The 23,397-nt window shown below is 40.1% G+C and overlaps 1 protein-coding gene across 2 annotated transcripts in view; it reads right to left on the minus strand.

Moving 5' to 3' along the window:
- Positions 1-2,249: 2,249 nt before the first annotated feature.
- LOC124871374 (general transcription factor IIF subunit 2-like) overlaps positions 2,250-23,397 on the minus strand; it is an 81,720-nt gene continuing 60,572 nt past the window's right edge. Inside the window, exons 4-8 of one of the 2 annotated variants that reach the window (XM_047370647.1) lie at positions 13,528-13,609; positions 10,331-10,424; positions 4,328-4,471; positions 2,710-2,812; positions 2,250-2,404 (exon numbers count right to left, since the gene is read on the minus strand). In XM_047370647.1, coding sequence (XP_047226603.1) covers positions 2,376-2,404; positions 2,710-2,812; positions 4,328-4,471; positions 10,331-10,424; positions 13,528-13,609 — 452 coding nt within the window. In that variant the 3' untranslated portion in view covers positions 2,250-2,375. Of the gene's footprint in view, positions 2,813-4,327; positions 4,472-10,330; positions 10,425-13,527; positions 13,610-23,397 lie in introns of both variants that reach the window. The other variant, XM_047370646.1, reaches the window with a different exon arrangement.

Raw genomic sequence — 23,397 nt, forward strand, 5'->3', positions numbered from 1 at the left:
AGAAATCTTAGGAAATCTTAATTTCAATTTCTAGCAGAACTTCGCCGCAGCCCATACTGCCAAAGTACCAGTTTCTGCTTTACGTGATTACGGGATGACTGAGTTTAATTACCCTGCAAACTCCAGATAAAAGCCCCATAATGTCGAGAGGAAGATGAGACTGAGTGAACAGTGCAGACGAGCTGAAGGTTGATATTTAAGCCACATGGGCTTTCTTAACACCTCCACGCCATGCTGCAGTTCATGCAGGAGGAGGCCTAGCCAAGTATTGAGTGCATATGCTGTTCATCGCATAGACAAACCTCTCGGTAGGCATACATTTGTTTAAAAAATCCTTTATTGGTTTTATGCAATGTTCACATTTTCTGAGAAACTACATTCTGGGTTTTCATCAACTTTATGACCAAAACTAATAAACATTGAAATTAACTATATTGTAACGTATAGAGACGTACCTGTATATTCAGGTATGGCGGTGTACTAAAATTTAAATGCTGGATTTATAGCTGTAAAAACAAAAATCTTCAAATGGCCCAAATGGTTTAGTTTTGCCAAATTTTGCAAGAAAAAAGGTAACTGGTGTGTAGGATGATTTAACAGCCGCACTGAGCCGTTTGTCAGGTTTAATCCACAGCCCATCTTTCAGAGGGGCGATTCACAAACACAGCGAGCTGTTCTTTTAATCATTAAGGCCAATTTTGATGTGGGTGATTCTGTTTCACATGTTGAGATGATGCATTATCACAGAGTGCATTTTACATCAAAGCAGTGTTGAATTTATGCAGATGAAAAAAGTTTAATATTTCTACCCTGCTTTAATCCCGAGTCACCCATATGATGCACGGAGATATTTGTTAAACTAAATACACTCTAACCAGATTCTCAAGATAAATCTTTTGCCAATAAAAGTTCTGCAAGTCAAAGCTGGAAGGATTTAAGAGCCAGAAAAAAGTGAACAAACCAGTCTTTCCATTGTTTCTAAAGGCGAACGGGTATTTTTAAAGACACGTTTGAAAGTTCTGCCTTTCTAAAACAAATGCACCACCATGCATGGATGACGTGTTCCAGAACTGAACCAACATTTTCTTGACAAAAAGGCCCAACAGAAACAGACCAGTTGAGTTTGACTTTGTCCTAAGATCCTGCTGTACAAGAAAAGTGGGTGAGTTTAGTGAAACTGGTTTTCAGAGGATGTTGTACGTCACTCAAACATTATTTCTGTCTGCTGCTAATTTTATTGCATGTTGTTTCACTCTGAAGAAAACCACTAAACTAATGCTACACAAGGTGTGGCTGGAAGGGAAGTTAAAATATTAATTATACAATCATTCAGCTCTGACAGAAAAAAAAAACATTTGTTGGCTTTTATCTTGGCTAAACATGCAGGAGGAACATTTTTAGTAAACAATTGATTTATTTGGCTAAGTGATCCATAGTTGTAAGCAAATGTTTCATATTGATGGGGGGCAGATAGGTAAGAAAATGTATTACTTTTTTAAAAACTTGAGAGGCTTCATGAACTAAACATATGCTGAAAAGGGAGACTTTCAGCTGCTTCCATTCACTATATTTTACCCAACTGCGCAGCTCTTTCCTCAAGATTTCTTACGCATTGAAGCCTGGGTTCTGTGTTTTGTCTGTGCAGTATAGCCCTAAATTATTCATACCCCTGATAAAACCAGGGGTATAAAGTGTAAATATTAAACTTTCCACACTGCAAAATCTCAGAGGGTGTGGCTAGATGGAGAAGAGGTATTCCAACCTGCAAAACAAGAGTGGAGTAACAACAGTAAAAATGTTCACAGCACTCCATAGTGAGGATTTAAATCAAATTCTTACATTTCGTAAATTATTTTTAGAAAACCAGATCATTTCAAAGGGCTTGATTATCCAAGTTAATTATGAGGCTTCATCAAAAGGGAAACTGAAGTTGGCCTTGATCTCACCCTAATTAGGTGTTTGCCATTTGACATCTGGACACCTGCTGACCCGCATCGGTTTGTCGGGCGCGGTCTCACACAGCTGCGGCTGCAGCTTTCTGCCTCGTGTGAAAACATGTCGTTCCCATAGTAATAGAGCCAGAAAGATGAGTCCATGACACAAAGCGATCTTCCTGTCCCTCAATCTTTGATTTCCTCTGATGTGTTACTGCTGGTATAGTTCACCAGCCAGCGAGGGCAGCTGTATGGTGGAAAACAGAAACTGACAACTAAAGCATCAGTTTTAGTAGGGGTAAAATTATAGTAGGAGTGACATTGAGTTTTTTTAATAATCACAGAAGATGTTTTCACATATTAAACAAAGATTGCATGACTAATTGCAGCACAGCTTTGTGGTAACAGCTGGGGCAGACTTGTCATTAGCTCCAACTGTGGTTAGTCTGCCGTGAAAAACACCTGCCTGACTGAACGAGAGAATAAACAAGTTCAAGACAGACAGACAGTTATCACATTACTGTTTTCTAACAGATTTAATCCAGAAAACCGAGGATATTTGCAACATAAGCAGCGGTTAAAGCAATATTATATCCCAATAACATACATCCATCAGCTAGACATTATGTATGATTTTCCACAAATATTTTTGTCAACATAAAAAAATCCTAAGTAACTCAAAATTTTCACTCTTAGAACATTTTAACTATTCTTTGAAGTGAAGTGTTTCAGAGGGCATGCTGATGGAGCTAGGAGTTCTTCTCCTCTTCCTCACCCGGTTGGTAGTGGCAGTACTCTGGCTTCAGCTCCCAGGTGCTTTTGTGCGTTCCCTTGCGGTGGCATGTACCGATATCCCTCATGATTTCTTTAAGATAGGCCTGCATCGGACAGGGGAAATTACTTTATACTTCCAAACCTGTGTCATTAACAGAGCACCAGACAAAGCAATGCACCTGTGAGACATTTACAGTGTTTGGATTTCTTCTGTTTTTGCTTTTTGGTCACACTTAATACTTCAGATCATCAAACAAACTTGAATAACAAACAAAGATAACAGCTAGTGAAACCAACATGGCCCTATGTGAAAATGTAATTGATCTCCTTTGTTAAATCATGTATTAGCTATGAATAACCTTATGTTTTGGGTCAGTTTCTCTTGCCAAACCCAGCTGTGATTACTGCCAGACCTTGTTCAAGTAGTCTTAAAGATGTAAAAAAGCATCACATCATGCCCCAATCTCTCATGCCCACTGAAAGTCTGGACTTAAATCCAATTTAGATGCTGTGCCATGATCTTAAACATGTTCATGCATGAAAACAGTTCTGCAAAATGTGCCTTTTCCTTGTAATTCCTAAAATAAACCTGCTGAAACAAGATCTGGACCGCAGCACTCAAAAACAGCATTAGGCCTTAATAAATTATACATGTGTTAGCAGCTCAGAGGCGAGGAATATTTATGATCCTGGCTTCATTACATGACAATATTCAAGAGTCTTGGCTTTAATCTTTGGAGATTTAGTCTGAAAATCTGACTAAGGCTCATCTGCGGCTTCAACAAAACACCTGCAAACTGTTCAGTAAATAAAACAGACCAACCGTCACATTGAAGAAATTATATTTTAGGTTTAAGCACTAATTAACTGCTGATTTCTTTTAATATCTCTTCCGTTTCTGTGGCCTAATTAGAAATGCTCAAAACATGTTTTAATTGATCGAATGGTTCTTGATGAGGTGCCAGCTTTCACTTTGCATCAGTGCATATGCAAGCTTTCTAACGGGCTAATTTAGCAACAAATCATATCAGTGTCTGTATTGTTTTTTTACATACCAAAAATATATAAAATATTTCTTCAAAAGAGTATAAGGAGCTGTGGTAGTTTAACCCCAGAGTGACCACAAGATGTCCCTGTTGAGTTTGTCCTTCAGCTGCTCCACTCAATGATCAACAGAGATGTGCTTCAAAACTTCTCATAATGGACATTTCGGTTACTTTAGTTCAGTTAATTTGAGTGTTGGCCAAGTGCTTTGGGAGGGAAACGGTGGAGTGGAGTGCATCAGGGCGTTTGACTCCTACTCAGCCGATTGTTATGCAATCTGAAGCAATCAGAGGGAGAGGAGGACCCTGAGGTCTAATCTGCACCTACACGTTGCTGTTCACCGAGAGCTGGAAGTACGGTATCGATTCGTCCTGTGTGTGTTTGCGCGCACGTGTGCACGTTCCGGCCCAAATTTCCACAACAACAGATTGTGTGAATAGGCATAGACGTCATGCTGTAGGCGACTGGTTCGAATTTAACAATGCAAGGTGGAAAGTGGGCAGGTGTATTTTTTTTGGTCTCTCCAGTGATAACATTAAGTGTAGTTTGAACGCTTTTATATACATGTTGCTCACCACAGGCTGTTTGGTGATGTCCACCAGGTCCTTGAAGCTGTAATACTGGTGCTTCTCAAAGGCAGAGAAGAGCATATCTAACACCGCCTGCCGATCAGCCCTCACCATCTTCCCCTCAGACTTCTTCTTTTTCTCATACTCCAACTTAAAAAAAACAAACAAAAAAAACAACTTTTTTTTAACCATCAGCAATATTGACCGTGACTTTTTGGAACATGTTCAGTGTCTTTTATTTGGATTTTATGCGACAGACATAAAGTAGAGCGTAATTGGGAAGTGAAAGGAAAATCTTTGTGGCATGAAGACATGGAATAAACCATCTTTTTAATTTGATACCTCCAAATGAAATCCAGTGTAACCAACAGCCTTCAGTAGTTCATAATTAAAATAATACAGGCCATCTGTGTTTAATTTAATCTTAGTATAAATGCAGCTATTCTGCAAAGGCCTCTGAGGTTTATTAAAGAACATTAGAGAACAAAGATCATGAAGACCAAGGAACACAGCAGGTCAACATCCCAAGACTTTGACTGTCCATTAAAACTTATCTGAAGCTTAAAAACCTGCACAATCCTAAAATAAATAGCTTATCGAGTCTTATAATATATATATCTTATCTTATATATCGAGTCTTTTTAAAAGAAACAGGAATAAGTCAAAAACTATTTCTATCATGGGAGAAGAAGTGGAGGTGGTGGAGGAGTATAAATACCTCGGTGTTCACCTGGACAACAGACTAGAGTGGAGATGCAACTGTGAAGCCATCTACAAGAAGGGACAGAGCAGACTGTACTTCTTGAGGAAGCTTAGGTCCTTTGGTGTTTGCAGCAAGATGCTGCATATCTTCTATAAGTCTGTTGTGGAAAGTGTGATCTCTTCTACCATCATCTGCTGGGGAAGCAGCATCAGAGCCAGGGACTTAAAAAAGATCAACAAGCTGATAAAAAAGGCTGGCTCTGTTCTGGGGACTCCTCTGGAACCTCTGGAGATCATTGTGGAAAGATGGATTCTTCATAAAATGAAGAACATTATGGAGAACCCTGAGCATCCTCTTCATGAGTCTGTCCTACAACAACAGAGTGTCTTCAATCAGAGGCTTCTTCAGATCTGCTGTAAGACGGAGCGCTACAGGAGATCCTTCCTGCCCACAGCCATCAGCATCTACAACGGCTCTTTGAGGAAACCTTCATAATATGAGCTATAACAACATTTAATTTCCCTTTGGGATTAATAAAGTATTTTTGAATTGAATAAATATCTGCTTTTATGATTTCATTAAATAACCACCATTTTGTTTCTATGTTGAGGTTTTAAAATAAGAGAGAAATATGAAACCTTCACAAGAAAATAGAATGAAACCGAAAGAAAATAGAAAAATAATTGCTGTTCCACCAAAGTTCGTGTAAAATGATTTTTAAATAAAATAACTAACATGATAAAACGATAAATGATAAAAAAAAAACTAAGTGACTGGACAAAAAAGGATATTTATAACTTTAAAGTCATAACTGTTTTTGCATTAACAAAATAAGAAAAATTTTAGAACTAGTCTATTTTATTAAATAAAAGTACTGCTCTGTTATCTGTCATTTCTAGTCAAATGTTAGTAAGATCCACAAGCAGCTCTGAAGCCACCAGCTGCTGACCATCTAAACTGACAGCCAGTCAATTGGAGCATTAATCAAATAAGCAGCCAGGAGGCCCATGGTTGCTCTGGAGGAGCTGTAGAGATCCACAGTGCAGGTGAGAGAATCTGTTACCAGGTCAACTGTTAGTCGTGCACTCATGTAATCTGGCCCCAGTGGAAGAATGGCAAGAAGAGAGTCATTATTGAAAGAAGTCGCATGTGGTCTGGTCAGCAGATATAAAAACCATTTGGTCTACATGAACATCCGATCCCCATGCTGAAACATGGTGGTGACAGCATCATGCTGTGGGGAGGCTATTTTTCATTATGGACAGGGAAGCTGCTTAGAGTTGATGGGATGATACATGGAGCTTAATAGGGCAATCCTTGAAGAAAACCTGTTAGAGGCTGCAAAAGACTTGATACTGAGGTGGCGGATCATCTTCCAGCTGAACGACGACAGTAAACATACAGCTGATGTAGATCAAAGCCCATTCGTGTGTCAGAATAGTGCAAAACCTGAAAATGTATGTTCACACAAGCTCAGCATCCAATCTGACACAATTTGTGGAATTTTGCAAAGAAGAATAAGCAAAGACATTCAGCCGCAATCACAAAATAAAACATGTCACGATGCTTCTATAAAGTACTGCTCAGGGGACCGAAAACAACTGCATGCCACACTTTTCAGATTTTAATTTAGAAACGTTTGAGAAAACCGTACCATTTTCCTTCCACTTAATGGTGCACTTACATCACAATAAATTACATTGAGATTTGTGGTTGTAGTGTGACAAAAAGTGAAAAAAAAAATTGTAAAAGGTATATAAATTTCTTATGAAGGCACTATGTGCAGGACTGACTAATCAAATCTAGGGGATTTGCTGTGGTCTGTGAATAAGCAGGTAAATATTCACTTTAGAGACTAAAGAGCATCTCTAAAAGCCACTGTCAATGACAGCACTGAGAGCATTTCACCTAAAAGGTCATTGTGCTCCTCTTTGTGCTGCCCTAATGAATCACGGCACAGGAAAAAGCAAGGCAGGATATTCTATTTAAATGTTCTGAACAGGCCGAGGAATGAAATGCTCCCAGGGTCATTCTTTATCATCATAACCAGACATCTCCTTATAACCGTCTAAAGACAGATTCAATCTAGATGATAAAATCAACGACCGACACCTCGCCAACGACCTGAACGAGTTCTACTGCCGCTTTGAAAGACAAAGGGACAGTCCTGCAACCATCCCCCACGACACCCCCCAACAGCTGCAGCCACAATCCACCTCCCCAACCTCAAGAGGGGCCTTGGCACCTCCAACCTCCACCCTGAAGTTCCCCCCCACCAGCCCCCTACCCACGCCGGGGACGGCTCTTTCCATCCAGGAGAGGGACGTCGACAAACTCTTCAGGAGACAGAACCCCCGGAAACCTGCTGGACTGGATTCTGCCTCACCAGCCAGCCTGAAGCACTGCGCTGATCAGCTGTCTCCAGTCTTCACAAACATTTTTAACACCTCACTGGAGACATGTCATGTGCCAGCCTGCTTCAAGTCCTCCACCATCGTCCCTGTCCCCAAGAAGCCAAGGACCACAGGGCTTAATGACTTCAGACCCGTCGCCCTGACCTCTGTGGTGATGAAGTCCTTTGAGCGCCTTGTGCTCTCACACCTAAAAGACATCACCGACCCCCTCCTGGACCCCCTGCAGTTTGCCTACAGAGCCAACAGGTCTGTAGATGATGCAGTCAACCTAGCCCTTCACTTCATCCTCCGGCACCTGGACTCCACAGGAACCTACGCCAGGATCCTGTTTGTGGATTTCAGCTCTGCCTTCAACACCATCGTCCCAGTTCTGCTACAGGAGAAGCTCTCCCAGCTGAGTGTGCCCGACTCCACCTGCAGGTGGATCACTGACTTCCTGTCTGACAGGAAGCAGCGCGTGAGGCTGGGGAAGCACGTCTCTGACTCCCTGACCATCAGCACTGGTTCCCCCCAAGGCTGTGTTCTCTCTCCTCTGCTCTTCTCCCTGTACACCAACAGCTGCACCTCCAGTCACCAGTCTGTCAAGCTTCTGAAGTTTGCGGACGACACCACCCTGATCGGACTCATCTCTGATGGTGACGAGTCCGCGTACAGATGGGAGGTGGACCATCTGTTGGACTGGTGCAGCCAGAACAACCTTGAGCTCAACGCTCTAAAGACAGTGGAGATGGTTGTGGACTTCAGGCAGAACCCACCCCACCTGCCCCCATCACCCTCTGTGACTCCACAATTGACACTGTGGAATCTTTCCACTTCCTGGGAACCATCATCTCCCAGGATCTCAAGTGGGAGCCAAACATCAGCTCCCTCATCAAGAAAGCCCAGCAGAGGATGTTCTTCCTGCGGCAGCTGAAGAAATTCAACCTGCCAAAGACTATGATGGTGCACTTCTACACAGCCATCATTGAGTCCATCCTCACCTCCTCCATCACCATCTGGTACGCCGCTGCTACAGCCAAGGATAAGGGCAGGCTGCAGCGTGTCATTCGGTCTGCTGAGAAGGTGATTGGCTGCAGTCTACTGTCGCTCCAGGAACTGTACACCTCCAGGACCCTGAAGCGGGCTGGGAAGATTCTGGCTGATCCCTCCCACCCCGGTCACAGACTCTTTGAGGCTCTCCCCTCTGGCAGGAGGCTGCGGTCCATCCGGACCAAAACCTCACGCAGGCTGCGGTCCATCCGGACCAAAACCTCACGCCACAAGAACAGTTTTTTCCCATCTGCCACCAGCCTTGTTAACAAAGCCCGGAAACCACCCTGACACTCTCCCTTCCCCCCCACACACCCCTTTTTTTTGCTGACAGGACACCTGTAACCTGCAACTCTATGCGTTACATTAACGCTCAGCTTGGACTCCTGCTTTACTTGCACACTGATCACCTGCACTGTTGTATTGCTCTGGCATCCTATACTGCTCTACATTTACTCTCACTCACTTAAAACTGTGCACATATATTTATATTATATTGTAGATATGTTTATACTGTTTAATTTGTATTGTATTGCACCGACTACACCAAAACAAATTCCTTGTATGTCCAAAAACATACAAGGAATTTGTACGTACTTGGCAATAAAGCTTTTCTGATTCTGATAATCAAATCTCTGCAAATCATTTATTGACCTAAACTTTCCACATGAAGAAGCAAGACAACGAGATTAGATTCACACACTGTTTAACGGTTTGCTGATCCAATAAAATAACTGCTATCAATGTAAAATATGAACTTAATATAAAACAACATCATCTAAAATGTATTTTCTACTCCTTATTCTACTTTATTCTAACAAGTCTGCATGACATGCTATAGCTGTACCAACATAGACTCAAAAGCGTTAAGGTTTGATCTGGCAAGACATTTTCACTTTTTGTGAATTTTTGTGAAATTAAAAGATAAAAAAGCATGATTTAGTATTTTTCCTACCTCCACCTTTTACTTTAGTAGTAGTTAGATTCCAGATCAAATTCATCGGATTCAAATACTCTAAAATATATCATGATAATTTCTATAAACATACATTTGAATAAAGGACATTTTTTAGGGTTGTAGGAAAAGTTGACCTGCTAACGAAGCTCTCTACAACTTTTCATACCATAGATACTCACGTCTGACATATATGTCGGTGTTAAAATCTAAAACTTACTGCTGAAGCAACATTAATTAGGCCAAGAACATCGTAGCAACTGTCAAGCATGGTGGTGCACATGGCAGGAGTAATAATAGAATAGACTAAAAATGTCCTTTATTGTTCCTCAGTGGTGAAATTTAGGTGTACTAGCAGCAAAGTGACAGGCAAATGGAAGAATGAAGATTTTCACAAAGGTAAAAATATAACAAATAAACAAAAAAATAGACTCTACAGTAAGGGTAAATTTACAAAATAAGAAAAAAATACTGTGCAGTTATTAAAAATAGCATAATCACACTTAAAGAAATGTGCAAATTTACTACATATACATATATATTTGTGCATAAAAAAAACAGCAGGCTATTTACAAGAAATCAAAAAACTGCGAGCAGTTATGGTTATAAAGTAAATAATGAACAATCCCCTTCAAAATACTTAACTTCACCTGAAATCAAGTCATTTTAACCCTGTGTGGATTGTGCCCAATTCCTGTAGTTATTTCTTGTACTGTTTGTGCAAACTGGGAAAAAACTGTTTAAAAGCCCCAAATTATTGATATGCGTGCTCATGGTGAAAGTATGTAAACTTCTCACCAGAACTGATTACCAGGTTGCAAAAACTCCTTGTGGGTCACCCATGAAACACTTTGTTTCTGAACCAAACTGGTGACAGACACACACATTCAGCTGGTATTGCTACTTACATTGAAGTTGTGGTTGGCCACCGGCTTGAAGACGGGGGTGAATCGATCCAGCTGCTGCGTCAAACGTTGAGGCTTGACGGACTCAATCTGCCACCTGACAAACAAACACCAGAGGAGCAAAATGAGAAGGTTTGTGTCTCTGTGGATAAGCTGATCTCAGAGCTGACAGATGTGCCTGGTGGCAGAGAGGGCAACTGTCAGCATCTTTAAATCAATCTTGGCTGGTTCTCCCCTTAGAGATATACTGGTTTCTATGATTCCTTTCTTGCAACATTCACCGTGAACATGTGGGAAAATCTTCTCTGAAAAAGTTGCAGTTTGTTTACATGCACACACTGTAACGCTACAATAACAGTGTTTATCTTTGCCTGCAACAAGGATGCAATCCAAAACTAAGTGAAGAATATTATATTTAAGTTTATAATGCATAAATCTGACATCAGACATCTAACAATTTCTCGAGAGAATCTCAGCCAAACGACTTCTTTCAGGGCTGACGACAAAACACAGCTGCAGAACGCCTTCTCCACGCTTCCATCCCTGAAGTCTTTCCCTTTAAATTGCAGCGCTCCTCGTCCATCCGAAGGCTGACACACTGATACAAACTGTGCGTTCGCCTCGGGTCGTATTGTAGCGGTGCATCTGCCAGAGAGATGCCGTTGCTATAGCAATGCCATCCACTAACTGGGGCTGGAAAAACATATTCCAGTGAAGAGGCCACAAAAAGCGGTTAAAAAAAAAAACAGGCAGAGTGGACTCGAGTGTTTATGCTGTACACAAATCAGCAGCGGCAGCAGAAACGTTATGAAATCAGTTCACGTCTCTTGATTTTGTTGTTGTTGGACGATGAAAGAAACAACTTTGGTTACACAACAGGCCTTTCTCCTCACCGTGTGGTGTACATTTTCTTTAAAGACGTGTGAAAGTTTGCAGAACTTTATTTTAAAGAGTTAAGGTGGTTTTGCATTATATTGTTGGGAAAAAAAAGACATCCACTGATTTAATCCTTTAAATCTGTCTATATAATTCTGCACTGATATTAGATCAATAGATCAGTCTGCTAAATTATTGATTTTTCTCATTGCACACCTGAACCATCTTTGGTGGATCTTAGATGGGGTTTAATTTCTTTAGTTTTTGTTATTTTCAGTTTTTCCATCTTTGTCATTTCTGGATTTTGTTTATATACACTGCTCAAAAAAATAAAGGCAATACTTAAACAACACAATATAACTCCAAGTAAATCAAACTGTCCACTTAGGAAGCAACACTGATTGACAATCAATTTCACCTGCTGTTGTTCAAATGAAATAGACAACAGGAGGAAATCTTTGGCGATTAGCAAGACACACTCAATAAAGGAGTGGTTCTGCAGGTGGGGACCACAGACCACTTCTCAGTAACTATGCTTTCTGGTTGATGTTTTGGTCACTTTTGAATGTTGGTGGTGCTTTCACACTCGTGGTAGCATGAGATGGACTCTACAACCCACACAAGTGGCTCAGGTAGAGCAGCTCATCCAGGATGGCACATCAATACGAGGTGTGGCAAGAAGGTTTGCTGTCTGTCAGCGTAGTGTCCAGAGCCTGGAGGCACTACCAGGAGACAGACCAGTACACCAGGAGACGTGGAGGAGGCCGTAGGAGGGCAACAACCCAGCAGCAGGACCGCTACCTCCACCTTTGTGCAAGGAGGAACAGGAGGAGCACTGCCAGAGCCCTGCAAAATGACCTCCGGCAGGCTACAAATGTGCATGTGTCTGCATAAACAGTTAGAAACTGACTCCATGAGGATGGTATGAGGGCCAGACGTCCACAAATGGGGGTTGTGCTCACAGCCCAACACCGTGCAGGACGCTTGGCATTTGCCAGAGAACACCAGGATTGGCAAATTTGCCACTGGCGCCCTGTGCTCTTCACAGATGAAAGCAGGTTTACACTGAGCACATGTGACAGACGTGACAGAGTCTGGAGACACCGTGGAGAGCGATCTGCTGCCTGCAACATCCTTCAGCATGACCGGTTTGGCAGTGGGTCAGTAATGGTGTGGGGTGGCATTTCTTTGGAGGGCCGCATGACCCTCCATGTGCTCGCCAGAGGTAGCCTGACTGCCATTAGGTACCAAGATGAGATCCTCAGACCCCTTGTGAGACCATATGCTGGTGCGGTTGGCCCTGGGTTCCTCCTAATGCAGGACATTGCTAGACCTCATGTGGCTGGAGTGTGTCAGCAGTTCCTGCAAGATGAAGACATTGAAGCTATGGACTGGCCCGCCCGTTCCCCAGACCTGAATCAGATTGAGCACATCTGGGACATCATGTCTCGCTCCATCCACCAACGTCACGTTGCACCACAGACTGTCCAGGAGTTGGTGGATGCTTTAGTCCAGGTCTGGGAGGAGATCCCTCAGGAAACCATCCACCGTCTCATCAGGATCATGCCCAGGTGTTGTAGGGAGGTCACACAGGCACATGGGGGCCACACACAATACTGAGCCTCATTTTGACTTGTTTTAAGGACATTACATCAAAGTTGGATCAGCTTGTAGTGTGTTTTTCCACTTTAATTTTGTGTGTGACTCTAAATCCAGGCCTCCATTGGTTAATAAATTTGATTTCCATTGATGATTTTTGTGTGATTTTGTTGTCAACACATTCAACTTTGTACAGAACAAGGTATTCAATGAGAATATTTTATTTATTCAGATCTAGGATGTGTTATTTGAGTGTTCCCTTTATTTTTTTGAGCAGTGTATAATGGTGTTGCTCAAAAAGCAAAGAATTACGTTTACAGCGAAACATTAATCTAAGACAGATTTTTACAAGAATTCCCTGAAGTCATATAAGCTACTGAATTGGTGAGGCTTTTTTAATCAAAAACCATTTGATGTTTAATTTCAATTAAAAAAAGTATAATTCTGTCCCAATTATAGCATTTTAGAAAGCCCAATTATGAGAAGCATGACTCACTTATGCTACTGTTTCTTTTTCTCCAAGGGATTTATTTGCTTTTCAGTTGAATTGTACAGAATAAATGTAACGTTATTTTCAGAAGTGTTTGAAATGAGTGACTATAAAACACACTGACAAATATATGTTTATTTCCACATAACCTGTTGAGAATCATTGATCCAGTGTGCTTTCAAATGATACATGTCAAATCTGAGCCTGTGAGCTAACAGCTCTGGGCGTCACTCACCTTTTCACCTTCATGTAGCTGTCGGAGACGACTGGTTGGCATTCAGCTCTGTGCACTACCATCCCCTCCAGACTGATTTCATCTACAACAGAAACAGTGACTCAGCTGCTTCGACGTGGTTCAGAAACAAAGAAGCACTCATTCTGTTTGGGGGGAAAATATTTTTGCTAACCAGATCACTAAATAAATAAAAATATGAATTTCTCACTGAAAAGCAGGTCAAGTTTCTCTCCTTTAAAACTTGGTGTCCCACAGGGATCAATATTGTTTTTTTGTTGTTGTATAAGTTCCTATTAACATATAATCATTGTGTTCAAGCTGCATATAACGTATGTTAAGTGTCCCCTCCTGTTACCTTTTGTTGTTTTTTACCAGACATATTTTCAAAACTTTCAATAACATACACACTCCCCAATAACTCAACTAAATTTTCAAACACTCACTTTTATCAGTAGTGTTCTGCTTGGCTCCAAAGTAAGAAAATGTTATCTATAAAACCCATTTCTTAGACTGCATTCACGAAGTGCTTTACAGTAAAAATACAGTTTCACTTGCTTGTTTAACACAGAATGTCTTAAGTTGCTTTTTAAAAGCATCAACAAAGTCCAGTGAATGCAAGTGGTGTGGGACTCTTCTTCTTAAATACTCAACAAACTTTCCATTATTCTTACCGTCACTCCTTGTGTTTGTTCTGCCTACACTAATGCATGACCTATGCTGCTGTGAAAGAAATAATGTCCCTTCTAAGATTCATAAAATATCTAATTTAATCTTTCTATGAGATAATGTGAACCTGACTAAAAATGAAGTTTGTCATCATGTGTTTATTAGCAAATAAGCATATCCAAAACATAAATTTTTTTTCTCAAAGTGACAAAGAGCTTTTCATGTGCTTTTCTTTCCTTAATTCTTGACTTCTGCAAAAACCCTGTCACCTACCACATCCGTCAATCAGCTCCATACCATTTAAAATTGAACTGCTAAACCAAGAACTATAACAAGCAATTTAAAGCTGGTTTTGCTCTTTTACAAAGAGATGAATCTGTATACAGCCTGGAACCTCTGAGCAAAGCGGTTTCCTCTGTTTCTGATGCTCAGATGAGGATTTTGCAGAGCTTTAAATGATTGAAACTAAACTTGGAGGGAGTTCCCTGAGGAAATCAGGTCAGCAGAGTCGGTGAGCCCCAACAAATTGCTCCATGCTGATTTAAGAGCCTTAACTAATCTTATCAACACCTGTTTTTGTCTCCCTTTTTTTTGTTATAGTAATGATCTCCTCCTGAATTGTAATTGCTGCTCATCTATATTACAAAAAGGATAACTGAATACAAGCAAAGATCTGTTTTAATTAATGACCCAAACTTAACTGGATGTGATCTTGTTGTGTTTCTAATTCTAGATTCTAGCTTCATAATTCTCTAACCAGTTCTGGCGTTTTAAAGGCAAGGGATAAAATGTAGAGTGGATGATGACAGTGGGTCCAACACCTAACTCTGACTTCGACAAAGCTTAGAATAGAAGAGGAAACAGTGGTAGGATGGACCGACCTCCCTGCAGCTTCAGGACCAAACTGTTATTCCAGACAACTGAAGAGCAACCTACGCAGGCTACGTCTCTAAACCTACGCAATATATCTGCAAAAGAACTAATAGCAAAGATGTTACAAATGAAACGTTGCTGTCCTGCCTAACATGGATTCTTACAGAGATGCACCTTTAACCCAGTAAAAGAAGTCATAAAGTGGCAGCAGCTTTTCTGGATGTCTCCAAACAGCCAAACCTCTCAAACTGACCTGAACCCACGCGTAATCTGTTCAGATGGCTGCAATTTACCAACAATTTCCCATCCTGATTCCCACAGCAAGAGACAGAAAGTGTTAACTTTCAAGTGGCACAGGAAGTCTCAGAGGAAGCTGCAAATAAAGACAAAATAACACCTTCATGGGCCCCAGGGCATCAGAGAACCTTAGTTTTTAACCTCACAGACCTTGGCAAATCTTTACACTTAGTGTCATGAAAAAGTATTTTTCACACCACACTGTTTTTGCTTTGTTGTCAGACCTTCAGAATTCAGATAATCAACTTTCAACCTGAGTAGATACAAAATGCCGTTTTTAAACAATGAAACCATGTATGACGTGAAAAAATCCTTTCCAAACCAACCTAGCTCTGGGTGAAAAAGTAATTGCTGCTTAAACCTAAAAACTTGTTGTGCTCACCTCAGCAAATGCAGTAATGAGTCTTGTGTGTTTGCTGTGGAGGAATTTGGCCCCACTCTCCTTTGCAGGATTGCTTTCATTTTTTTCAAAATAGAGGGTTTTCAGATTTGAGCCCAGACTTTGACTAGGCTTCTCAAAACCTAAGCATTCTCCTTCAGGATTTTCTAGTAGAGTACTGAATTAAGTCATCAGTTACAGCAAGTTGTGCAGGTTCTGAAGCAGCAAAACAGGCCCAGGTCATACAAGCACCGCCATATTTGACTGCTGGTAATGAAGTTATTTCCTGAAATACAAGCTTAGTTTAGGCCAGATGTTGTGTGATGCACACCTTTAAAAAGTTCCACTTTCGTCTCATCGATCAACAATATTTTCCCAAAAGTCTTGAGGATGATAAATATGTTTTTTAGGTATGATACAGGCCTTTGTGCTCTTTTTTCTCACTGTGCCCGGTCTCTTTCATGTTGTTGGATCAGGTACACTGATTTGTATTGACAGATGTAATAGACTTCCTTTGTCATCTGTTCCTGAATTTCTTTAGATCGAGGTATAATGTGTTGCTTTTTAAGATAATTTAGCCTACTTCATGTTGTTAGACAGGTTCTGTTTAAGCTATTTATTTATTCTACAGGTCAGGTAGTAAACATGACTGGATATGGCTAGTGAAACTAAACCCAAAAATGTGAATAATCACAGTTAATTCATCATTTGAGAAGTTCTAACACATGTTCTGCAGCAAGAGATTTGCATGAACCCCACCAGCAAAGGCACCTCTGAACGGCTAAACAAAAACTAAATTAAGGCTTGGGGGTGGCCTAGTCAAACTCTGGACTTAAATTCAATTTAGATGCTTTTACATGAACCCAAACAAGCCATTCATGCGTGTAAACCCACCAATGAGGCCAAATTAAAGCAAGCCTACACAGAGTAGTGGACCAAAATTCCTCCTCACCAACAAAACAGACTCACTGCCAGTTATCGCAAACGCTTGATGGCAGCTGTTGATGCCAAGGGTGGCACAACCAGTCATTAGGTTTAGGGGAACAATTGCCTTTTCACATGGGAACAGGCTAAAGTAAATAGCTTTTCTCCCTTAATAGATGAAATCATCCTTTGAAAATGTCATATTGTATTAACACAGGTTGTATTTCTTTCATAAACATTAGCTTTTTTAAAACATTTAAGTGAGACAAAAAAGCAACAAAACAGGAAATCTGTCAGGGGGCACATACCTTTTTATATGGCACTGCATAGATATTAAAAAGCAAGCCAAAAAGGTGAAACACCTTCCATCTAATATAAACTTCACTAGCTAGGAGGATTTTTCATTCTTTTATTGTTTTTGAATAACATCAGCTTTAAAAGGAAGGCAGTCAAGATCACATTAATATTTTTCTAAGCATATATTTGCCATGAAGATCTGAGAGCTGCTGCTTATATGTGGTGCTTTTCTCTGCGGCTGATTTTTGCAATAATCCAACTTAGATCCATGTATTAATTATAGTTGCCGACTTTTGTAAATGCTGTCTAAAGAGCAGATTTTTTAGTCAGCATAAAAGTATTAACCAAACCACTGTCAATTCTTAAAAATGAAGTGTCAGCTATTGGACAGACGACCTCATATTTAACTCTGGAATGCTTTGGTATACAAAGGAGTTCACAGCTGACTGAGGGGCAAAACCGACCCAAATTCCCATCCCTCCACCACTGTTCAGTTGGCATGTGGTGTTTGTACTGATATGCTGTATTTGGGGATTCTCCAAACACGGTGCTGTGCAGGACATTGTTCCAGAAGCCTTGTGGTTCATTCAGATTCCATTTTCTGTTTATAAAGACAATACTTTCTCCTGGCAACCCTTCCAAACAACCCACCCCGTTCAGTCTTTTTCCAACTGTCCTGTTATGTATTGTAATATGCTAGCTGAGGCGTGTAGACTCTGAGATGTTTCCTTTTTCAGTTTATCTCAGCATTGCACGATCTGGTCCTGTGGTGAATTCGCTGAAACATCCTCTTCTGGGAAGATTGGTAACAGTCTTAAATGTTTTCAACTTGTGTAATTTTTTATCTCTGGATTTCAAATAGGTTTGAATTAACCTTATAATCCTTTCCAGATTGATAGCATGGAGCAAATGCTTCTCTATGGGCATAGCTGATGTCATTCAGTGTTAACACACACCTACTCCAGGACACAACTCCTGCTTCTTACAAGTGCATCTCTTTCTATAGAAAATTTTTGCTTTGGTTCAAATATTTTATAGCCGGGTAAAGACCAGATCCTTTGTAATACGGCCTGCTACGTAAAATCCTTGAACTTAAAGAGAGTGTACTTTTCTTTTGAAATGGCTATAAGAAAAATGGTTGTTTGTTGAATAACCCATGTACTGTATACCCTCCTAAGGAACACAGTGAGTGAAGATCACCAGAAATAGAGGATGCCTTAAAAACACATAATAACCAGCTTAATGGAATCAGATTGGGGTTGCATTTTGGATTAGCATAGGGTCAAATGAGTGCATCAAGGAATTGCTTAATATGTGGGGCATACTCTTTACAAACAATGCAGAATTTCACATGTGTGGACTCTCTCATGCACCAGTTGGTTTCAAGATTTGACATTTGTGACATCTACATGCTCCATATGCAGAGCAATCACACAATACGACCACCTGGCTCCTCCCAAACCCACAGTCTAGCTCCTACTCTACTCTTCCAAGTGCTGGGAAACACACATCGCTGCACTTATGTCAGAAAAATACTCCCCTCTTATTTTCTATCAAGCCACAACGGTGCCCAACAATCCTTCATAAAAACCATTCATGCTTAAAGCCCAGTAATCAGTTCTGTCTTGGTGCAACATCAGCAGAAAGCATTCAGTTGGTGTTAAATGTGTTGATGAGGCGTTCTTCATTTTGACTGCTCCAGAAACTGCCTGTAACACGTCGCTCCTGATGCTACCACATAGGCCCTCTGAAGCCCATTCTAGATGAAAACACAATGTCAAGATGGAAAGACACCAGCTTGTAGAAGCATTTGCTCCTGTCCCTTAAACCACGAAAGATTATAAGTCCATCACACTGAAAAGATTGGCATCTAGATATCATGTCCACAGATCATTCCTTCTGTAAGCTGGTGATTAGTATATTTTTTGTCAGTGAATTATGTCATGCATGAAGCTCAACTAAGATATGAACATTTTTCGCCTGTTAAATTTAATGACCTGTATGGCTCTTGGCTATTTGTCCACCACAAAAGATGAAGTCATTGTTGTTCCCAGCTATGAACCAGTAATGGCTCAAATCGGCTGTGATAAAACCATCAAAACCCACATCCTGACATTTTCTTTCACTTCTGAATCACCTTGAAAAATAAAAATTTCGCATGCTGTGCTTTTGTGAAGGTGTTTCGGGCGATTATTCAACCGTTCAGCCCACAAGCTTTATCCAAACCCTCGGGTAGCGCTTCTGCTCCTCTCCAATCATTATTTTTAATTTCTCTCATTTTCAATAAACTGTGCAGGAAACTGTGGAGTCCAGTTGGTGAGCGTTGGCGTTACTTTGGCAACAGCTTAGCCTATTGTGCATTGTAGTGTAATTTGGCATAGTTTTTTATTCTTTTATGTGGACAAATATAGGGCACAGCATCTAATAACACCAGAAGAGAAAGTGTTAAAAAGGCTGAAGGGGCAAATCGAGAGAGTGATCCTACAGACGGTGACGCGGCTCTGATAAAAAACAGGCCGGCTGGCTCAAATAACACCATGAAGGAGAGAGACTTGGTCACAGCTGAGTCCTTTTCCATTTCCTTGGTTTTTGTTCTATCCTCTCCCGCTTAAAACGTGTGGGAGAACAGAATAAAGTCCAATGAATCCGTCTCTGCTCCTCAGTCGTCATCCAAAGCGACGTAAGTGTCTGACAATGGAGGCACAGCAGGATCACCTGTCACTCGCCATCCGCTGCTGCGTAGTATCTTTTGTTGCTTGGATGATGTGGTGTATTGTCCACATAATAACAAGGCTGCCTGTCACCGCTGCTGAGGCACTTATTGCTTTACAGATGTCCTCCCACATGTCAAAACAGTGTAAAAAAATATTTGTGCTTGCACGTTGGCCCCGAGAAGCATCAAAACATACAGTGTTGACCTGATTCTCTCTGTATACAAGTGTGAGTACAAGTTGAATTTATCCACTATCGGCTCAAGAAACACTTCTGTATTTAGAAAAGATTTTGGTCCTTAGTTTTTAATAATAATAGTTCTTAAATCAAAAAGGCTTATTATTAACCCCAATTAAACATTTTAATAGTAATAATAATGGTAATAGTCATATAATAATAATAATATTAATTAATGCCATCGTAATAATAATAATTTGATAGTTAATATTTGAAATATCAGACAGGACATTAAGGTTTGTTTTTTTTTAAGAAATGCACCTAGATGCTTAGCTACTTATAAATAAACAGAGTACAACAAAATAAGTCTGCTCTTAATCATTTTGAGCTCAGACTTAAGGCATGGATCAACGTTCTCTAGGAAATACACACAGATACTGATGTGTTAACAATGCTAGACAAAATGAAAATGCTGTTTTACCCGTTTGAAATGGCAGTGTGATGTAGCCTCTGCTTCAAATATAAAAGATTATGAATCATGCACAGAAGGAACACTAGAAAAATGTTTTAGTGCTTCTCAAATATTATAGCTGGATATATTAAGTTCGACTCGTTAAAACTTTACAAAAACTGTAAAGGGGACATGACCACAAATCTCTAACCTTTGCTTTTTAATTATTTTTAATAGTTTTCTTACTTTTAATGGTTTTGTACATTGCTTATAACTAACTTCAAAACACTAGTTTAAAATATTTAGGGAACAGCTCTGTACTTTTCCTTTAATGATGAGGTAAAATAGATTTCATACTAATTATTTGGATAAAACCAAAAAATATTAAAGAAAAAAAGAGTCACAGAAAGGTTTTCGTTTAAGTATTTGGTACCAAGCCTAAAGCCTCTTGAGAAACTTCTGTACATAAAACTCACAAACATTGCTTCAGGTGTTATTGAGTGAGATGGTATATTTCAATACTTAAAAACCGGTAGATGATTTTCAGCTTGATGGACCCTGACCTGTGACTGACTAGTCAGAAACAAAAATCTTTTATCGATCATAGAAGAAAGAAAAAAACGTAGGTGCTACCAGGTGACGACAACAGTCTTGAGAGTCGACGTTGCTTAGATTTAGGGTTAGCTATTTTCAGTATTACTAAGGCGTTTAAATGAAGTCAGAGGAGGCAATTTAAAAGAAATTATTTTCTACAACATGGTGAGATGCGTCTGCAGTTTATATGGCTGTGAGAGAGAGCAAGACGTTCAGCAGATAACAGGAAGGCTGAATAAAGCACAGCAAATTAGCTCAGTTTCATCGTTTTGAATTTTCAATTTCTGTTTGTGAAGGAACATTCTTTATTTGGAAATGTTGACAGACTAGTGGGAATCACAGAGTCAAGGTAAGAATCCACATTCTCTATGAAATAGGAAAAAAACTCACTTATATAAACTTCTAGACTTCAAACCATTTTGTCTTCATCTTCAAATTTTAGTCAAACGTTTTTTACAGCAACAGCTCCCTCACACAGTGTGGTTCTGCCTCTGCTCTTAAAATAAATAATGACTGCTTATAACAGAATGGGTATATTTTGAATGACCTCAACAAGAGGGTTTCTCTGGCTAAACTGGCTGTTGAATGTTACAAGTATTACTATCCTATGAGACCTTAGTGATTGCAGCATTGAAAATGCTGATATGGTGATGACATTTGCAGTTCAATATACTGCAGCTCCATGTCACCCAGATGAAGTAGAATTGGTCAGGAAATCGGTTTAAGCATATAAATTTGCAGGCAGTTGTACAAGGGAAGGACAACTATAAGAGCATTATACAAGGAGAGCAGCACAACAGCTTTAATTTGCCTGACAATAATTACAAATGTGGGCAAACATATTTATAAGAATGCATGCACAGATCTTGTGGACAGATGGGATGGAAATGGTTCAGTTTAGAAAAGTAGCTGACATCATCCACATCTGAAGCTTTTTTTTCCTGTGGAGGCGAAATAAAAGGATCCCTCCAAGCAGATGTAATTTAAATGCAATTATTTTTCTCCAAAAAGTGTCACATACTTGACAGCCCATGAATAAGTGCGGGAGAGCAGTGTAAAAATACTGACACAGGCACACGAAAATCATCCAGAGATCATCCAACTGTGTGACATCTTTATTTTTCAACTTTTGAGCAAAAAGGTGAATTTGGTGAGAAAAGAATTGGAAAGTTTTGGGGGTAAAGAAAGACTCATTCAATTCGGTGATACTAAACTCTTTCGGGAAAAAATATAAGCTCTCACAAAAGGTTAGTTAGTAGAAGGACAAATGCATCTATGTATATTGAAGGTACTCAGTGCTAATTAATACTGAAAAAAAAAAACAGGTACAAGTCTTCTATCACCATAGCAACCACCAAACATCATGTGTAGAGGATTTCATCAACCGCCTGTGAGACTCGCTTAAAGGCAGCAAACACTTCGCAGTACATGTCGCTGATCTCACTAATGTTCATCTTTGCCTTTTTCCACAAATGGATGCAATTATGTTCAATTATTGTCTGGCAAGTGCCAGAGCCTGAAAAAAAAAAACAACCCACACACAAGGAACATGTATGCAGAGATGCAACTAATGTCTTAACCCTTCGTTCCAGCTGCACAACGTTTCAGCCAGCACGTAGGTTCAAGGAAAAGAGACCTGCTTCTCTGGTTTCCATTCAAGCTGGTTCCCAAAGCTTGGATGGTCATGGTATCTAGGAGAATTTGTTCTTTCTAAACAACCAAAGAAACAAGAGAAAAGACATGGCACAGCCAAGAGTAGCTCAAGGCTTCTGTGTGTGGGAGGAACACTTGAGACAAACAATTGAGAGGCTTCGAATTGAAACTCTTAAATACTACATCAATGTTGTGGTCAACACCTTCAGCAGACATTCAATATCCTAATTCTCCTACGCACTTATCATTCATCAGGCTCTTTCGCTTTGCTGCAGGTGTAGAAACTGGGATTTTGGACAGTGGCGTCAAAACATTTGAATATTTTAAAAACATTTCAGAACGTGAAAGTCATGATATATAGGTTCATAACACATTAGCTAAAATAATTCCAGCCCTTTATTTCTTGTAATTTTTATGATATGGCTTCCAGATAATGAAAACCCCAATTCAGTGTCTTGGAAAATTAGAATATTGTGAAAGTCAAAACACCTGCAAATGTTTTCTGAGCCTCTAAATGGTCTCTCAGTCGGGGTCATAGGCGACATAATCATGGGTAAGACAGCTGACTGGACAGATGTCCAGAAGACAGACATTGATACCCTCCACAAGGAGGGTAAGCCACAGGTCATTGATAAGGAAGCTGGTTGTTTAGGGTGCTGTATCCAAACATATTCATAGAAAGTTGAATGGAAGGAAAAAGTGTGACTGGAAAAGGTCCACCAGCAACAGGGATAACTACAGCCTTTAGAGGATTGGCGGAAAAATTCATTAAAATTTAGGGGAACCAGAACAATATCAGAACCGTCTTGCCTGGGCTAAGAAAAACAACTGGCCTTTTTTGCTCAGT

The sequence above is a fragment of the Girardinichthys multiradiatus genome, chromosome 7 (assembly GCF_021462225.1).
Source record: "Girardinichthys multiradiatus isolate DD_20200921_A chromosome 7, DD_fGirMul_XY1, whole genome shotgun sequence".
Taxonomy (NCBI): domain Eukaryota; kingdom Metazoa; phylum Chordata; class Actinopteri; order Cyprinodontiformes; family Goodeidae; genus Girardinichthys; species Girardinichthys multiradiatus.